This window comes from Salmo salar, chromosome 08, assembly GCF_965601325.2.
Source record: "Salmo salar chromosome 08, fSalSal1, whole genome shotgun sequence".
Taxonomy (NCBI): Eukaryota; Metazoa; Chordata; class Actinopteri; order Salmoniformes; family Salmonidae; genus Salmo; species Salmo salar.
The window spans coordinates 8100001-8119942 of NC_138298.1; the positions used below are offsets into that span (position 1 = coordinate 8100001).

The 19942-nt window shown below is 45.1% G+C and overlaps 1 protein-coding gene across 1 annotated transcript in view; it reads right to left on the reverse strand.

Moving 5' to 3' along the window:
* Positions 1-19942, reverse strand: part of LOC106609923 (fibrinogen gamma chain-like) — a 35330-nt gene that overhangs the window by 14450 nt on the left and 938 nt on the right. Inside the window, exons 2-3 of the mRNA XM_045722609.2 lie at positions 19558-19722; positions 19244-19428 (exon numbers count right to left, since the gene is read on the reverse strand). Coding sequence (XP_045578565.2) covers positions 19244-19428; positions 19558-19722 — 350 coding nt within the window. The remainder of the gene's footprint in view (positions 1-19243; positions 19429-19557; positions 19723-19942) is intronic.

The following is a 19942-nucleotide window of genomic DNA, read 5'->3' on the forward strand; positions in this document are numbered from 1 at the left end:
AGTACAAATTAAGGATATCAAGGATCTGGAAATATTCTGTATGGAGGACTGATCTAAGATTCCCTAAAACATTTGAGAAAAAGGATCAGTACCGTTATCCTATCTTCTTGAGTTAAAAAATATTACTTGTTTAACAAAATACATTTTTCTGAACAATTGTATTAGTTTAAAGGTGAAATCCTTAATGGTGAAAGAGCCATGTCTGTTTGCGATATTACAACAACAAAGAAGTTACTGCAAACAACAAAGACAGTTTTTTTTCTATAATAGCATGCGGTATAGAAGACAATAATACTTTTTACTATGCAGCGCGACATCTCAGCTCGGCAACAAAAACAATAACAATAGTGATGGGGTGGCCGTGGTGCTCGTACTGCATCTTTAAATAATAGAATCTTCCCATTTTTTGGCACATACAGTAGCAGTCAAAAGTTTAGACACACCAACTCATTCAAGGGTTTTTCTTTATTTTTACTATTTTCTACATTGTAGAATAATAGTGAAGACATAACAACTATGAAATAACACATATGGAATCATGTATTAACCAATAAAGTGTTAAACAAATCAAAATATATTTTACATTTTAGATTCTTCAAAGTAGCCACCCTTTGCCTTGATGACAGCTTTGCACACTCTTGGCACTCTCAACCAGATTCACCTGGAATGCTTTTCCAACAGTCTTGAAGGAGTTCCCACATATGCTGAGCACTTGTTGGCTGCTTTTTCTTCACTCTGCAGTCCAACTTATCCCAAACCATTTCAATTGAGTTGAGGTCGGGTGATTGTGGAGGCCAGGTCATCTGATGCATCACTCTCCTTATTTGTCTAATAGTCCTTACACAGACTGGAGGTGTGTTGGGTCATTGTCCTGTTGAAAACAAATGATAGTCCCACTAAGCGCAAACCAGATGGGATGGCGTATCGCTGCAGAATGCTGAGGTAACCATGCTAGTTAAGTGTGCCTTGAATTCTAAATAAATCACAGACAGTGTCACAAGCAAAGCACCCCCACACCATCACACCTCCTCCTCCATGCTTCACGGTGGGAACCACACATGCGGAGATCATCCATTCAACTACTCTCCTTCTCACAAAGATACGGTGGTTGGAACCAACAATCTCAAATGTTGACTCATCAGACCAATGGTCATGTTTCTTGGCCCAAGCAAGTATTTTCTTCTTATTGGTGTCCTTTAGTCATGGTTTCGTTGCAGCAATTCAACCATGAAGGCCTGATTCACCCAGTCTCCTCTGTACAGTTGATGTTGAGATGTGTCTGTTACTTCAACTCTGTGAAGCATTTATTTGGGCTGCAATCTGAGGCTGGTGACTCTAATGAACGTATCCTCTGCAGCAGAAATAACTCTGGGTCTTCCTTTCCTGTGGCAGTCCTCATGAGAGTCAGTTTCATCATCATTTCAAAGTTCTTGAAATTTTCCGGATTGACTGACCTTCATGTCTTAAAGTAATGATGGACTGTCATTTATGGTGGAAAAACTGCAAAATTATCTTATAATACTTTTATTGCATCAAATGGTTGTTTTATGCAACATAATAGAGTATTCTTAACTATTGTGTCTGTGTTCTACTGAGGATGGGCCTCTGGGAGATTTACGATGTCTTTTGGGTGATAAAACCTAAAGAGCATTCCAGAGCATGAGTTAATGTTTCTTATCGATTCTATATATCTGTTGTTCGTCATGTAGGTTGAAAGGGGTGTATCTTGGCTATAAAAGACCTTTGTACTTTTGTCTCAGGGCTCTCAACGAATCATCTGAGCGTCAATCGTCGACCAGCCATGACCAGACATCATTATCGTAGAGCACTCAATCGATTCACTTTATAAGTGTGCGTTGTATTGACCTGCTCCCTTATTAATACATTATTAAAAATGTAGTTTAAGTATAACTGTGACTTGTGTGATAAGTTTGTCTCTCCTCATTTGATAGTAAAGAAATTAACCACCACAAGTTTCGCTTTGCTTATTTGAGCTGATCTTGCCATAATATGGATTTGGTCTTTTAGCAAATAGGGCTATCTTCTGTATACCACCCCTTCCTTGTCATAACACAACTGATTGGTCCAAATATATTCCACAAATTAACTTTTAACAGGCACACCTGTTAATTGAAAAGCATTCCAGGTGACTACCTCATGAAGCTGGTTGAGAGGATGCCAAGTGTGTGCAAAGCAGTCATCAAAGCAAAGGGTGGCTACATTGAAGAATCTCAAATATAAATATATTTTGATTTGTTTAACACTTTTTGGGTTACTACATGATTCCAAATGTTATTTGTTTAACAAAATCTATTTTTATGAGCAATTGTATTAGTTTAAATGTGAAATCCTTAATGGTGAAAGAGCCACATCTGTTTGCGATATTACAACAACAAAGAAGTTACTGCAAACAACGAACACTGTTTTTTTTCTATCACAGCACGCGGTACAGTTTACAAATGGGTTATTTCGTAGTCTTGATGACTTCACTCTTATTCTACAATGTAGAAAATAGTAAAAATAAAGAAAAAACCTTGAATGAGTAAGTGTGTCCAAACTTTTGACTAGTATTGCAGCTCAGTATATTATTTACTTTATACAGTATTTTTGCTAATCTTCATAAAGGGCAGGCGAGAACGACTGCCTCCTCTCATTGAAGCCATGGTAGTTCAAGGCCGACCTCGGTACTGCCGGCAATGTTAGCTGAAAACAGGATCCCCCCTATTTTAGTGAATGGGAAAATGGGAAAAGTCTTCGGGGTCAATCTTCATATAAATAAACACAATTTTCATGGACAATCATGGTACCAACATTTGTTTCTAATACACCAGATGTATGTCCTTCAACCAATTATTTTTGAAATCGCACACAGAATAATGATGATAATTTAGTTGCTAATCTCAGCCTGCAGTACAAACTGTTCCAACCTGAGACGCCAACTTAACCGGCTTCATTTGGCTTCAATGTGCTATTGAGTCTTCACATAGGAATGAATGGTGTCACGTGATCGATGGCTTTGTCCACTCATATAGAATGTCATTGATCAAGGGTGTCAATAATTTGGGTCTTTACTGTATTTCAATGTTTATACCCTACACGTTGATTCAATTATAATTCCTTTTGGAAATAGAAAGACCTGTTTGTTGTGGAAAATTGGTAAAGCATTTAGCCCCCATGATATATTCAAATCAAATCAAATGTATTTATATAGCCCTTCTTACATCAGCTGATATATCAAAGTGCTGTACAGAAACCCAGCCTAAAACCCCAAACAGCAAGCAATGCAGGTGCAGAAGCACGTATATTACAAGAGAATTTTCAGTATTTATATTCAGGAATATGCATGCATCTCCTGTCCTGTCTAAAATAATAAAAATCACTGCAGCCAGTTGCTGACCTAAAGTGGCTTTTAACCTCCTGAGAGTTTTTCAGACATACTGACACACCAAGTTTTGCTATGAGTCAGGATGTGAAAGCTATGACACATTTCATTGTCCAAAATCAATAATTGGTCTGTAATCAATTACATTAACCACCATTGTAAAAACAACCATTCAAAAATGCTGTGACAGTCCTTTTCATTGTGGTCCTCCTGGGAAGAGAGTTGTTCCGAGCTAAACACATTGTTAGCCCTGAAGCTAACACTGAAGCTACACACATTGTTAGCCCTGAAGCTATCACTGAAGCTACACACATTGTGTGTACTGTGTAGCTCCAACACTACACACATTATTAGCCACGAAGCCTATGAACAAAAACAAGGCTTCCAATGGGCAACTTCGCGCCTAATTGGCTGCGGTATCTGGTATGTATTCTATTATTAAGGAACTTTTGGAGGATGGAAACAGATGGCCATTTGTTTCTGGCAGCGAGACTATAAACAACAAATCAGTGTCCTCATATGTCCCAAGACTTGGAGAGTCTTGGCTCATTTGAGGCCATGGAAAATACAATATTTCCTGTTTGTTTATTAAAGGCTTACTAGGCCATTGTTACTGTATTTCAGTTGCCCGACACAGATTATCAGCCTTGACCCTAGCCTAAACAGCCTGGTTATGATCTCCAGAAGTGTCATTTAGCAGACACTTTTATCTAAAGTGACTTACAGTAGTGCCTCCATACATTTTCGTATGGGTGCCCCAGCAGGAACTGAGCCCATGACCCTGGCGTTGCAAAAGATCCGCAAAGGGGGTTTCACTATCACCGTTCGCTACATTGGTGTCAGAAGTGGGATGCTGTCTGTGAGGTCATCGGAGAGTTGTGTTCATGTGAAGGACTTGGTATAATGAAGCGCAGTGTCAAGACCCTTGCCTAGGTAGTCTTTCGATCTGGGAGACCAGGGGTTCGAAACCCGCAAAGGACATTGCCCTGTCACTGTTTGTTACAATACGATACAGCAATGTACTGAGATGCCCAACTAGACTTCAATAAAGATGACTAGGAACGCAATCTCAATGTTGTGGCGCTCACGTATGAACATGGGCAAAAAAAAATCCGGAACGAGAGTTTGATTGAATTGAGCTCAGTGTTCTGATACGTTGGTCATGAGATGTGAGGCATTAGCTTCATATAGGCCTATTAGACCAGGAGATCAATCACAGCAAAAATGCCCGACACCCCTCTGCACTGTCGTCCAACGGATTTCAAGCATTCGGGGGGGGGGGGTTGAGAAATCTGAAGAATTGGGATCTCTGACTGGGCAGTAGTGGTACACTGCTCTGGGCAGTGCCTTCTGAATGCATTCAAAAGGTTTAAACGAAGATAAACTGTGCCAGTGCAACCAAAAGGGGGAAAACGGTCACATTTCTGTTTGTCTCAGACAGTAATGGTTGCTTATAGCGTTTCCACAACGGAATGTATTCAAAGGCTTAAATGAGGACAAACTGCGCCAGTGCAGTCAAAACACCTCAAACTAATTTCAGATTTTTTTCTGTCTCAAACAGTAATAGGTTGCTTGGAGCATTTCCATGTGGTTCTGTTGGATTTTGTGTAGTTGCGTGTTCCACCGCATAACCTTATGCATGGAATACCTTTTGGGGGTTAGGGTTTTATGCTTCATTTAGACAGATTAGAAGAAGAGGGGGAAGATAGATGAAAGAGAAACAGAGTAGGTAGGGTGGACATGGGAATAAAACCCCCAGTCTCAGGGGTCAACCTACACTGAATGTACAAAATATTAGGCACACCTGCTCTTCCATGACATAGACTGACCAGGTGAATCCAGGTAAAAAGCAATGATCGATCCCTTATTGATGTCACTTGTTTAATCCACTTCAATCAGTGTAGATGAAGGGGAGGAGACAGGTTAAAGAAGGATTTTTAAGCCTTGAGACAATTGAGACATGGATTGTGTATGTGTGCCATTTAGAGGGTAAATAGGTAAGACAAAAGATTGAAGTGCCCTTGCACAGGGTATGGTAGTAGGTGCCAGGTGCACCGGTTTGTGTCAAGAACGCCAACACTGCTGAGTTTTTCATGCTCAACAGTTTCCCGTGTATATCAAGAATGGTCCACAACCCAAAGGACATCCAGTCAACTTGACACAACTTATGGAAGCATTGGAGTCAACATTTGCCTAGTGACTTGCCTAGTTAAATAAAGGTGAAATAAAAATATAGGAGTGTAGGCGCAATTTAGATTTTGGACACCAGATGGCAGCAGTGTGTGTGCAAAGACAGCAGGGGTTCAAACTGTAGAACCCAGTTCCTACATTTTAATATAAAAATGGATTTTATCGAACAAAACTATGCTATATTTTATCTCTGTGACCCTGAGGATGACAAATCAGAGCATGATTGCTGAATCTAAGTACATTTAAATTTAGAGGTGAATGTATCACACCAGTTGCCATAAGTTTTTTGTTGTGCACTCTCCTCAAACAATAGCATGGTATTTTATTCACTGTAATAGCTTGCTGTAATTTGGACAGTGCATTTAGATTAACAACAATTTAAGCTTTCTGCTTATGTAAGACATGTCTATGTCTTGGAAAGTTTGCTGTTACTTACAACGTCATTCTAGTCACATTAGCGAACGTTCGCAGCAACCATTCCGGTATAGGGACACCGAACCTGTAGATCCTTAAGATAGCTGTAACGATGTGCGGAGAGGGAGTACATGTGACAATAGCAGATAAAATAGCAAATGTGCCTAGTCTGGTCTAGCCAAAAGCTTGCAGGTACTGTGCGGGCAGGCTCTGTGGGTAGGTTAGTCTACAATAGCCTACATGAGATTATTATGGCTAAGAGCAATAATATTTTTATTTACCAAACGGCAGTCAAGCATCGATCATCATGTCACCAGAATAACACCCTCAACATTTATTGGAAAGGAGCATCAAGCTCAACACCGTGCACGTTCACAACCCTGTGAAGTTTATCATAATTTATTTAATCTGTAAACTAATAAACTACATGTTTTCCCGAGTCGTAATGGGAGGACCACACACACCATGTCATCGCGTGACTCCAAGTTTACTTCGATATGTTGGTTATTATATCAATATTTGTGCATAAAGAAGTTTCCACCACTATTTCTTGCATAATTAATTTTACCATCACAAAAAGATCCCACCATGTCGAACAAAATAATTCTGTCAGCATTTATAAAATTGTACCGAAACTTCCTGTTTCCATCACAGCTGTCATAAAAAAAACGGTGTGACTTTACTTGCATATAAATTGTAGATGGAAACGTGGTTGGAGTGATTCATAAATCTTGAAGTTTACATTAAATTATGTCATTTACATAGATTTTGCATGACATTTTGTGATTTACAAATGAAACATAGGCCTACTTATTTTTGAACAACAACTTTATTCATGGGGGTATATATTATTATATAAACCAAATGTCATATTTTAAGAAATTACCATATGCAGAATGTGATTTAAAAACTAAGAACATTATGATAACCACATGTCAACCAGCGCTCTCATGTTCCAATTTTGGTGGTCACACCACATTCAGCTGAATGAGCTTACAGTCCGTGACCATAAATTGAACTCCTGGGTGGCATTAAAACAAACCTTTGGCCTCTCCCAACTCAGAGATTTACTCCCCAGTCAAATGGCCCCATAGTTATAGCAGTCACCACTGGGGGACTTTTAACAAGGGTCCTGAAAGGTAATTCCGTGAGGGCCACCAATAGTTTTTGACGGCTTTGTTCTTGACTTCATAAACTTTAGATTATTACTGAGAGAAGCATGTTGGCTAGGTGCTAGGTGAGAGTCATGAGTTTGAGGATAACCCAGAAACTGCTCGTTATGCATATTGCTTTCTTTTTGACTGAACTGTCAGTGATATACACTGTATAACTCATTTAACCATTTAGGGTTGCAAAGGCAAATACGGGTGAATGTTAACTTCCACTTAAAGCTGGAATCCTTGATGGTAAAACTGCCAGGTCCGTTTGCGATACAACAACAAAGAAGTTACTGCAAATCCCCTCTGACATCATTGCACACGTGATAGAAGAGCGCAATATGTACTGCACATTTTTTGTTACATGCTGCGTGAAGCCCCTCAATTCGTCAACAAAAACTATAACAGTGGTGGAGCAGCCAGTGGCGCTCTTTCCCCCTACTGCAGATTCTATCTTTAAGCAGAATTTCCACCTGGTCATGCATTGATGTCAATGGGAGACTAAATAAACATTTGACTGAAGTTGAAGTTAGGATTTTCCCCATACTGAGACTTGAAATTCTTGGACTAACTGACTTAGCTGCTAACTACACTGTATATAGTAATGAAAAATTAAACACAGCTGTCTCTTAGTGTTGAAGCCAATGTAATGGCCAATGAGAGGCTTTGATGCCGTCGGCCGCCATATTGGTATCCCCCAGAAGGAGCAGTCCTCCATAGGAATTAAGGGAATTCGACAGGACAAAATTACATGCATTTAAGTATTTCTTAGTCGTAGTGAGGACAGCAACATTAGTACTCTCTTAAAAAAATATACTTCAAGGGATGTGTTTTTATATGTTCAATTTTGATGTTTAGTTCATATATTCTAATTTAAATGTATCCATTAAGGTGTAATAGAATATAATTCGCAAAAAACAAAGGTGTACCACCAAAATGGCAGCGTGGTGGCTTCAATACAGCGCCCCTGATAGTCATCCACGGTTTATACACACCAGTGGGTGCAGCAGACTAAATACAGGACTGGAAAAAGGCAGATTGCAGGTTCAAATGTCCATGCAGTTACCTCAGTGTAGCTAACTAATAAACAAGAAGAGGTGTTCTGTTTTCTCATGGTAATGCATACGTGATTGAAAACTTTCCAACACAAATTCCCCTCAACAGACAGTCACACCAACATAGGACAGAGCATCCAAGCCCTATCTTATCAGTTGGTCCCAAGTATTTCTTCTTGGCACTTGAGAGAGTATGAGAGCATTAGGAAACACTTTCCATCTGGCGTCTCTCTCCAGTCTCAAGGAGGAGGATGAGGGGAGTTCAACGAAAGTTTGTGGAGAGTTCACCGCTGTTTAGGTTTGGGGGCCTGACAGTTCACTCCCAGGTCAGCAAGGCCTTATCTGTCTGGGTGCCTGGGTTTCACATGTTGTTTCCCAAAGTAAAAGTGGGTTATGAAAAAAAAGGTAGCCAAGGTGTGATTTTTTTCTTCTTCACCTATGCCAACAGCGGGGGCTACAGATGTAGCTTCATAAGCCACTAGGTATCGTTATGACTATGACTCCTCCAACTTTTTGCTTTGGCGTGGAAAGCAAAAAAAAGAACTGAAAGAAGATGTTGGACACCCTTGCCAGAAATGTAGCCAAGCTACCAGTAAATAAGATACAACTAGCATTGTGTTTATGGTGGTGTGCATGGTGATACATGGGTGTCCAATACAAAACAGTAGGCTATTATAAGTGTCAGTTACGGTTCATTTACACCGTATTATATATTGATCCATCAATGAAGACCGTGGTGGAAATAAGAAAATACCGGAGCACTGCCTGGGTGAATATGTATAGGCCTATTTGTACAAATAAAAAACAATTGCAAGGCGCTCTTCAGACTACAAATATTATAATGCCCTCGTTTTGTAGTAGGTACTAGAGTACAGGCAAGTGCTACCACAGTATAGCCAAGTTCCTGAAATAATAGTGAGTGCATTTTCTAGAGAGGAATATCATTAGAATGCATTGTATTGTAAAAGGAAGTGGGACGAAGTAGAGGAGCACAGCCGGGCTTACCGACCCACCGACTGACCTCCCAGCATGTTAAATATAACGGGCACCGATTGGGCGAAAGCAGTTCTGAGAAAGTGGTCCCCCAGTGGGTCGATCTCTCACAGAAACAACATTTTAAATATGTGGTCTAGTGGCATGTGGTCTGTGTTTTAGTGGTAACACAATAGGGTTGAATATTGTGATATTTGACATTGACAATATATTGTGATGTGGAAGACTATACTCTATTTGAACTTTACAAATCAAAACTGTGCCGTTGTACATTTTATCCAAGCCTTATTTTTTCGCCACACACAGATCATTTAATGAGAATGTGACTATAATTTTGTAAATAAGGACAGCAATTGTAGTCTGGAATTATGTAGTCATTGTCACGTCCTGGCCAGTATAAGGTTAATTGTTTTTGTAGTTTGGTCAGGACGTGGCAGAGGGTATTTGTTTTATGTGGTTCGGGGTGGTGTGTTTGTGTAAAGGGTGTTTGATTTAGTATTTCCGGGTTTTTGGTTGATAGTCTAGTGTGTGTGTTTCTATGTTTGGTTAATTGGGGTTGGGACTCTCAGTTGAAGGCAGGTGTTGTCTATCTGCCTTTGATTGAGAGTCCCATATATTAGGGTGTGTTTGTGTGTGATTTGTGGGTGATTGTTCTGTGTTGAGCTTTGCTTTGCCAGACTGTTTGTTAGTTGTTCGTTTTTCGGTTTTGTTATTTTGTATGTTCATTTTTGAAGATAATTAAAAATCTAAATGAACAACTGCACACCTGCTGCGTATTGGTCTACCTTTTCCGACGATGATTTCGCATTATCGTCAGAAGACGAAGATACATGTGACAGAATCACCCACCACTCAAGGACCAAGCAGCAGAAGAAGGAGCAGAGGGAATTCGAGTTGGACTGGCGGGAGAAATGGACCTGGGAGGAAGTTCTGGACGGGGCCGGACCTTGGCACCAGGCTGGGGATTATCGACGCCCGCAGTGGGAAATTGAGGCAGCCAAGGCAGAGAGGCGGTGGTACGAGGCCATGGATGCGCTGAAGGAGAAGCACGAGAGGCACCCCCAATAATTTTTTGGGGGGGGCACACGGGTAGTTTGGCTAGGCGTAGGAAGAGCCGGAAGCCAGCTACCCGTGGTTATATGGAGGAGCGTATGGGGTGGAGAGCGTTATGTTTCGCTGAGGAGCGCACTATCTCACCCATACGCACGCACAGTCCGGTGCGAGTTATTCCAGCCCCTCGCAGGTGCCGTGCTAGAGCGGGCATCCAGCCTGGTAGGAGGATGCCTGCGCAGCGCATCTGGTCGCCGGTACGCCTCCGAGGACCAGGCTACCCAACTCCCGCTCTACGCACGGCTACCATCAGGCCCCTGCACAGCCCAGTCTGCCCTGTACGAGCACCCCGCTCGTACAGGGCTACTAGTTCCATCCAGCCAAGACGGGTTGTGCAGGAGGTAAGATCAAGACCGACTGTGCGCCTGCATAGCCCTGGGTTTCCAGCTCCTGTCTCTCGTGCGGACCCGGAAGTGCGTCAACCCAGTCCGACTCGTCCTGTTCCCGCTCCCCGCACTAGCCTGGAGGTGCGTGTTCATAATCTGGTAAGCCCAGTACCAGCACCACGCACCAGGCTACAAGTGCGTCAACCCAGCCACGCCAGTCAACAGTCACCAGAGCTGCCCGCCAGTCAACAGTCGTCACCAGAGCTGCCCGCCAGTCAACAGTCGTCACCAGAGCTGCCCGCCAGTCAACAGTCGTCACCAGAGCTGCCCGCCAGTCAACAGTCGTCACCAGAGCTGCCCGCCAGTCAACAGTCGTCACCAGAGCTGCCCGCCAGTCAACAGTCGTCACCAGAGCTGCCCGCCAGTCAACAGTCGTCACCAGAGCTGCCCGCCAGTCAACAGTCGTCAGAGCTGCCCGCCAGTCAACAGTCGTCAGAGCTGCCCGCCAGTCAACAGTCGTCAGAGCTGCCCGCCAGTCAACAGTCGCCAGAGAGGTCAGACTGCGCTGAACTGCCGGAGTGGCCAGACTGCGCTGAACTGCCGGAGTGGCCAGACTGCGCTGAACTGCCGGAGTGGCCAGACTGCGCTGAACTGCCGGAGTGGCCAGACTGCGCTGAACTGCCGGAGTGGCCAGACTGCACTGAACTGCCGGAGTGACCAGACTGCGCTGAACTGCCGGAGTGGCCAGACTGCCCAGACTGTCCCGAGTTGCCAGACTGCCCAGACTGTCCCGAGTTGCCAGACTGTCCCGAGTTGCCAGACTGCCCAGACTGTCCCGAGTTGCCAGACTGCCCAGACTGTCCCGAGTTGCCAGACTGCCCAGACTGTCCCGAGTTGCCAGACTGCCCAGACTGTCCCGAGTGGCCAGACTGCCCCGACTGTCCCGAGTGGCCAGACTGCCCCGACTGTCCCGAGTGGCCAGACTGTCCCGAACTGCCAGACTGCCCAGACTCTCCCGAGCTGCCAGACTGCCCCGAGCTGCCAGACTGGCCAGACTGCCCCGAGCTGCCAGACTGGCCAGACTGCCCCGAACTGCCAGAGTGGCCCGACTGCCCGGAACGGCCAGAACCGTAGCCACCTCCAGATATAGGTGGGTTGGGGAGGGGGGGTGTAGCACAGTGCCGGCGTTGACGGCAGCCACCCTCCCTTCCCTCCCTTTAGAAAAGGGGAATTTTTTTTTGGTGTTGCTTGGGGTTATTTTTTGTTAAGGTGCTTCTGGGGTAGCACCTTTAAGGGGGGGGTACTGTCACGTCCTGGCCAGTATAAGGTTAATTGTTTTTGTAGTTTGGTCAGGACGTGGCAGAGGGTATTTGTTTTATGTGGTTCGGGGTGGTGTGTTTGTGTAAAGGGTGTTTGATTTAGTATTTCCGGGTTTTTGGTTGATAGAAACACACACACTAGACTATGTTTGGTTAATTGGGGTTGGGACTCTCAGTTGAAGGCAGGTGTTGTCTATCTGCCTTTGATTGAGAGTCCCATATATTAGGGTGTGTTTGTGTGTGATTTGTGGGTGATTGTTCTGTGTTGAGCTTTGCTTTGCCAGACTGTTTGTTAGTTGTTCGTTTTTCGGTTTTGTTATTTTGTATGTTCATTTTTGAAGATAATTAAAAATCAAAATGAACAACTGCACACCTGCTGCGTATTGGTCTACCTTTTCCGACGATGATTTCGCATTATCGTCAGAAGACGAAGACACTTGTGACAGTCATTAACGGAGCAAAACGATTATATCGGATATCGCCATATTTGGAGAAGCATATTTACATTTACATTTTTGTCATTTAGCAGACGCTCTTATCCAGAGTGACTTACAGTAGTGAATGCATACATTTCATACATTTTCATTTCGTGCATTTTCTTTTTTTTTTTTTTGTACTGGCCCCTCGTGGGAATCAAACTGGCCCCCACTGGGAATCTAACCCACAACCCTGGCGTTGCACACACCATGCTGGCGTTGCAAACACCATGCTCTACCAACTGAGCCACAGGGAAGACATATATTGTAGAAGAGGTCTCCCCAAATATCGCCCTACCCTATAACTATAACACACTACTCCTAGCACAAATACACTGGGTGTTAAAAACATTAGGAACACCTTCTTAATATTCAGTTGTACCATCTTTTGTCCTCAGAACAGCCTCAATTCGTTGAGGCATGGACTCTTCAAGGTGTCAAAAGCATTCCACAGGAATGCTGGCCCATGTTGACTCTAATTTATTTATTTTATTTAACCTTTATTTAACCAGGTAGGCTAGTTGAGAACAAGTTCTCATTTGCAACTGTGACCTGGCCAAGATAAAGCATAGCAATTCGACACATACAACAACACAGAGTTACACATGGAATAAACAAAACATAGTCAATAATACAGTAGAACAAAAGAAAACAAAAAGTCTATATACAGTGAGTGCAAATGAGGTAAGTTAAGGCAATAAATAGGCCATGGTGGCGAAGTAATTACAATATAGCAATTAAACACTGGCATGGTAGATGTGCAGAAGATGAATGTGCAAGTAGAGATACTGGGGTGCAAAGGAGCAAGATAAATGAATAAATACAGTATGGGGATGAGGTAGGTAGATAGATGGGATGTTTACAGATGGGCTATGTACAGGTGCAGTGATCTGTGAGCTGCTCTGACAGCTGGTGCTTAAAGCTAGTGAGAGAGATATGAGTCTCCAGCTTCAGAGATTTTTGCAGTTCGTTCCAGTCATTGGCAGCAGAGAACTGGAAGGAAAGACGACCAAAGGAGGAATTGGCTTTGGGGGTGACCAGTGAGATATACCTGCTGGAGCGCGTGCTACGAGTGGGTGCTGCTATGGTGACCAGTGAGCTGAGATAAGGCGGGGCTTTACCTAGCAGAGACTTGTAAATAACCTGTAGCCAGTGGGTTTGGCGACGAGTATGAAGCAAGGGCCAACCAACGAGAGCGTACTGGTCGCAATGGAGGGTTGTGTATGGGGCTTTGGTGACAAAACGGATGCCACTGTGATAGACTGCATCCAGTTTGTTGAGTAGAGTGTTGGAGGCTATTTTATAGATGACATCACCGAAGTCGAGGATTGGTAGGATGGTCAGTTTTCCGAGGGTATGTTTGGAAGCATGAGTGAAGGATGCTTTGTTGCGATATAGGAAGCTGATTCTAGATGTAATTTTGGATTGTTGATGCTTAATGTGAGTCTGGAAGGAGAGTTTACAGTCTAACCAGACACCTAGGCATTTGTAGTTGTCCACGTATTCTAAGTCAGAGCCGTCCAGAGTAGTGATGCTGGATGGGCGAGCAGGTGCGGGCAGTGATCGGTTGAACAGCATGCATTTAGTTTAACTTGCATTTAAGAGCAGTTGGAGGCCACGGAAGGAGAGTTGTATGACATTGAAGCTTGTCTGGAGGTTAGTTAACACAGTGTCCAAAGAGGGGCCAGAAGTATACAGAATGGTGTCGTCTGCGTAGAGGTGGATCAGAGAATCACCAGCAGCAAGAGCAACATCATTGATGTATACAGAGAAGAGAGTCGGCCCAAGATTTGAACCCTGTGGCACACCCATAGAGACTGCCAGAGGTCCGGACAACAGGCCCTCCGATTTGACACACTGAACTCTATCAGAGAAGTAGTTGGTAAACCAGGCGAGGCAATCATTTGAGAAACCAAGGCTGTCGAGTATGCCAATAAGAATGTGGTGATTGACAGAGTCGAAAGCCTTGGCCAGGTCGATGAATATGGCTGCACAGTAATGTCTCATCAATGGCGGTTATGATGTCGTTTAGGACCTTGAGCGTAGCTGAGGTGCACCCATGACCAGCTCTGAAACCAGATTGCATAGCGGAGAAAGTACGGTGGGATTCGAAATGGTTGGTAATCTGTTTGTTGACTTGGCTTTCGAAGACCTTAGAAAGACAGGGTAGGATAGATATAGGTCTGTAACAGTTTGGGTGTAGAGTGTCACCCCCTTTGAAGAGGCGGATGACCGCGGCAGCTTTCCAATCTTTGGGAATCTCAGACGATGCGAAAGAGAGGTTGAACAGGCTAGTAATAGGGGTTGCAACAATTTCGGCAGATAATTTTAGAAAGAGAGGGTCCAGATTATCTAGCCCGGCTGATTTGTATGGCTCCAGATTTTGCAGCTCTTTCAGAACATCAGCTATCTGGATTTGGGTGAAGGAGAAATGGTGGGGGCTTTGGCGGGTTGCTGTGGAGGGTGCCGGGCAGTTGACCGGGGTAGGGGTAGCTAGGTGGAAAGCATGGCCAGCCGTAGAGAAATGCTTCTTGAAATTCTCAATTATAATGGATTTATCAGTGGTAACAGTGTTTCCTAGCCTCAGAGCAGTGGGCAGCTGGGAGGAGGTGCTCTTATTCTCCATGGACTTTACAGTGTCCCAGAACTTTTTTGAGTTAGTACTACAGGATGCAAATTTCTGTTTGAAAAGGCTAGCCATAGCTTTTCTAACTGCCTGTGTATATTTGTTCCTAACTTCCCTATAAAGTTGCATATCACGGGGGCTATTCGATGCTAATGCAGAACGCCACAGGATGTTTTTGTGCTGATCAAGGGCAGACAGGTCTGGAATGAAGCAAGGAATATATCTATTCTTAGTTCCATTTTTTTTAAGTGGGGCATGCTTATTTAAGATGGTGAAGAAGGCACTTTTAAAGAACAGCCAGGCATCATCTACTGACAGGATGAGGTCAATGCCATTCCAGGATACCCCGGCCAGGTCGATTAGAAAGGCCTGCTCGCATAAGTGTTTTAGGGAGCGTTTGACAGTGATGAGGGGTGGTCGTTTGACCGCTGACCCATTACAGATGCAGGCAATGAGGCAGTGATCACTGAGATCTTGATTGAAAACAGCAGAGGTGTATTTGGAGGGCGAGTTAGTTAGGATGACATCTATGAGGGTGACCGTGTTTACCGATTTGGGGTTGTACCTGGTAGGTTCATTGATCATTTGTGTGAGATTGAGGGCATCAAGCTTAGATTGTAGGATGGCCGGGGTGTTAAGCATGTCCCAGTTTAGGTCACCTAGTAGCACAAGCTCAGAAGATAGATGGGGGGCAATCAATTCACATATGGTATCGAGGGCACAGCTGGGGGCAGAGGGAGGTCTATTGCCAGTGGCAATAGTGAGAGACTTGTTTCTGGAAAGGTGAATTTTTAGAAGTACAAGCTGGAATTGTTTGGGTACAGACTTGGATAGTAGTACAGAACTCTGCAGGCTCTCTTTGCAATAGATTACAACACCGCCCCCTTTGGCAGTTCTATCTTGTCGGAAAATGTTATAGTTAGTGATGGAGATTTCAGGGTTTTTGGTGGTTTTCCTAAACCAGGATTCAGACACGGCTAAGACATCTGGGTTGGCAGAGTGTGCTAAAGCAGTGAGTAAAACAAACTTAGGGAGTAGGCTTCTAATGTTAACATGCATGAAACCAAGGCTTTTACGGTTACAGAAGTCAACTAATGAGAGCACCTGGGGAGTGGGAGTGGAGCTAGGCACTGCAGGACCTGTATTAACCTCCACATCACCAGAGGAACAGAGCCGAAGTAGGATAAGGGTACGGCTAAAGGCTATACGAACTGGCCGTTTAGCACGTTCGGAACAGAGAGTAAAAGGAGCAGGATTCTGGGCACGATAGCATAGATTCAAGGCATAGTGTACAGACAAAGGTAAGGTAGGATGAGAGTACATTGGAGGTAAACCTAGGCATATGATACTATGGCCTTTCTCTTGCATTTCGAAGATGGAAAAAAAACACAAATATGAAAACTCATGTTTGTTTGTATTGTCCTTTACCAGGTCTAATGTGTTATTCTCCTGCATTAATTTCACATTACCACACACTTCAAAATGTTTCCTTTCAAATGGTATCAAGAATATGCAGGTCCTGAGCTAAGGAAGTTAGATTTGGGTATGTCATTTTAGGTGAAAATTGAAAAAAAGGGTCCGATCCTTAACTCAACACAACAGTTTGTGACAAAACTATCAGTAGTTGAAAATGCGATAGAAACACATGGAACATTAGATTTGTATTTGGTCATGAAAACTAAAGCGAAAAAGTACATTGTGTCCAATATGTCATCACGAACTGATTTTCCTCCGCAACAAGTCAGTTTGGTACGCATATTTTCTTTATGCAGATTTTTGAACATTCAACATGAAAATCTGTCGCCAATTGGATGGAAACCTAGCAATTGTTGTTGTGGATTTAGTTGTTATAAAGGCACAGGGCGAGACCCAGATGCAGACACGGGAGGCAGATGGTTCGAGTCTCTGATATTTATTGTAATCCAAGGGGCAGGCAAGAGAATGGTCATGGACAGGCAAAAGATCCTAACAAGGTCAGAGTCCAGGAGATACAGAGTGGCAGGCAGGCTCGAGGTCAGGGCAGGCAATATGGTCAGGCAGGTGGGTTCAGAGTCAAGGGTCAAAACCGGGAGGACTAGCAAAAAAACAGAAAAGTAAAAAGCAGGAGCATGGCGTAACACGCTGGTTGACTTGACAAAACAAGACGGACAGAAAACACAGGTATAAATACCCAGGGGATAATGGGGAAGATGGTTGACACCTGGAGGGGGTGGAAACAAGCACAAGGACAGGTGAAACAGATCAGGGTGTGACAGTTCCCCCCTCTAGGGGCACCACCCAGCGTCCTACCTGGGCGCATACCTGGTTGACCAGAGTGCCGGCGGTGGACGTCGGCGATGAGGGCTGGGTCCAGGATGTCTCTAGCGGGGACCCAGCAACTCTCCTCCGGGCCATAACCCTCCCAGTCAACCAGGTACTGGAAACCCCTACCCCGCAGTTGAACACTCAGGAGGTGTCTCACCCTGTATGCCAAATGGCCATCGATGACACAGGCCGGAGGGGTGGGCCTGGAAACAGAAGACAAAGGGCTGTGAGACATGGGCTTAATCCTAGACACGTAGAGCGTAGGGTGAATACGGAGGGTACAGGGTAACAAAAGACGAACAGCAGTGGAACTAAGGACTCTAGAGATGGGGAAAGGGCCATTGAAACAGGGGGAAAGTTTGCGGGACACCACTCAAAGGGGTAGGTCCCGTGTGGATAGCCATACCCTCTGCCCAATGCGATAGCGAGAAGCTGGAGTCCGGCGATGGTCAACTTGTCGACGATACCTGGAGTTGGTCTTGAGTTGGTCTTCTCCAGGTACGCCGACAGCGGCGGATGAACATCTGGGCCGAGGGTATGTTGACTTCCTGCTCTTGTTCTGGGAAGAGCGGTGGCTGATATCCCTTGGAACACTCGAAAGAGGAGAGTCCTGTGGCCAACTAGGGAAGAGTGTTCCAGGCATACTCCACCCAGACCAGTTGTCAGCTCCAGGTAGTGTGGTTGGTCGAGATGAAGGTTCTTAAGGTTGTTTCCAGGTCTTGGTTTGCTCGCTCCGACTGGCCGTTGGATTGGGGATGGAATCCGGAGGACAGGCTGGCTGATGGCCCAATAAGGGTGCAGAATGCCTTCCAGAACTGAGACGAGAACTGAGGACCCCGGTCGGAGACCATGTCCATCGGGAGTCCCTGGATCCTGAAGACATACAGCATGAGCTGGGCCGTCTTTGGCAGAGGGTAGTTTGGGGAGAGGGATGAAATGGGCGGCCTTTGAAAACCGATCCACTACCGTCAGAATTACGGTGTTGCCATCAGATGGAGGGAGCCCAGTGACAAAGTACAGGGAGATATGGGACCAGGGACGATGAGGGACAGGTAGTGGCTGAAGGAGGCCGGAAGGGGCTTGCCGCGGAGTCTTATTCTGAGCACAAAAGATGCATGCGGCGACGAAAGCAGAGGCATCAGGAACCATTGTGGGCCACCAGAAACGTTGTCGGAGGAAGGCCAGGGTTCGACGGGAACCCAGATGACAGGTAAGCCTGGAGGAATGAGCCCATTCCAGGACCGGACTGAATTAGGGACGAACAACCGGTTAGCCGGGCCCCCTCCAGGGGCAGGCTGGGAACGTTGTGCCTTGCGGACCAGGGTCTCAATACTCCAGCCAACAGCAGCCGCAAGGCATGAGGTAGGGAGGATGGTCTCTGAGTCAGAGGATGTGGCAGCAATAGGAAATGGTGAAGTTGAACCTGGTGAATAACAGAGCCCACCGGGCCTGCCTGGAGTGAAGGCGCTTGGCTGTATGGAGATATTCCAAATTCTTGTGGTCGGTCCAAACCAAAAATGAATGTTCTGCTCTCTCCAGCCAGTGTCTCCACTCCTCCAGTGCCATCTAGGCCGCCAGGAGTTCTCGGTTACCCACATCGTAGTTTCTTTCTGCAGAGTTGAGACGATGGGACAGGAAGGCACAGGGATGGAGCCTTTGGTCCAGGACGGATCGCTGGAACAGGATAGCCCCCAATCCAACATCAGAAGCATTGACCTCAACCACAAACTGATGGGACTGGTCCGGATGGACAAGGATGGGTGCTGTAGTGAACCGATGCTTCAGGTCCACAAAGGCTTTGTCAACCGCTGGGGACCCTGTGAACGGTACTTTGGGAGAGGTGAGTGCCGAGAGGGGGGTCGCCAGGGTACTATAGCCTCAAATTATTCACCGGTAGAAATTGGCAAACCCCAGGAAATGTTGTAGCTGCACCCTGGACGTAGATTGGGGCCAATCCACTACCGCTTTCACCTTTTCCGGGCCCATCTGGACATTTCCTTCAGCGATGACATATCCCAGAAAGGAGAGGGTGGAACGGTGGAACTCGCATTTCTCCGCTTTCACAAATATCTGATTCTCCAGGAGGTGATGAAGGACTTATCGAACATGGAGGACGTATTGATGGGCAGAACGGGGAAAAAACAGGATGTCGTCGAGGTAGACGAACACGAAACGATTTAACATGTCCCGGAGCACATCGTTTACCAGGGCCTGGAAGACCGTGGGTGCTTTGGTGAGTCCAAACAGCATGACGAGGTACTCACAATGTCCACTGGCAGTCTTGAAGGCTGTCTTCCACTCATATCCTTTGCATATCCAAACCAGGTGGTAGGCATTCCGAAGGTCCAGCTTGGAGAAGATGGTAGCCCCCTGGAGAGTTTCGAAAGCCGAGGAGAGGAGTGGTAGGGGGGTAACGATTCTTGGTCGTTATGTCATTAAGGCCCTGGTAGTCATTGCACGGACGCAGGATCTTGTCCTTTTCCACAAATAAAAACCCTGTGCTGGCAGGGGAAGCAGAAGGATGGTTGTCTCCAGAAGCCAGATGGTCCTTAATATACTCCTCCATGGCCTTGGTCTCCGGGCCGGATAG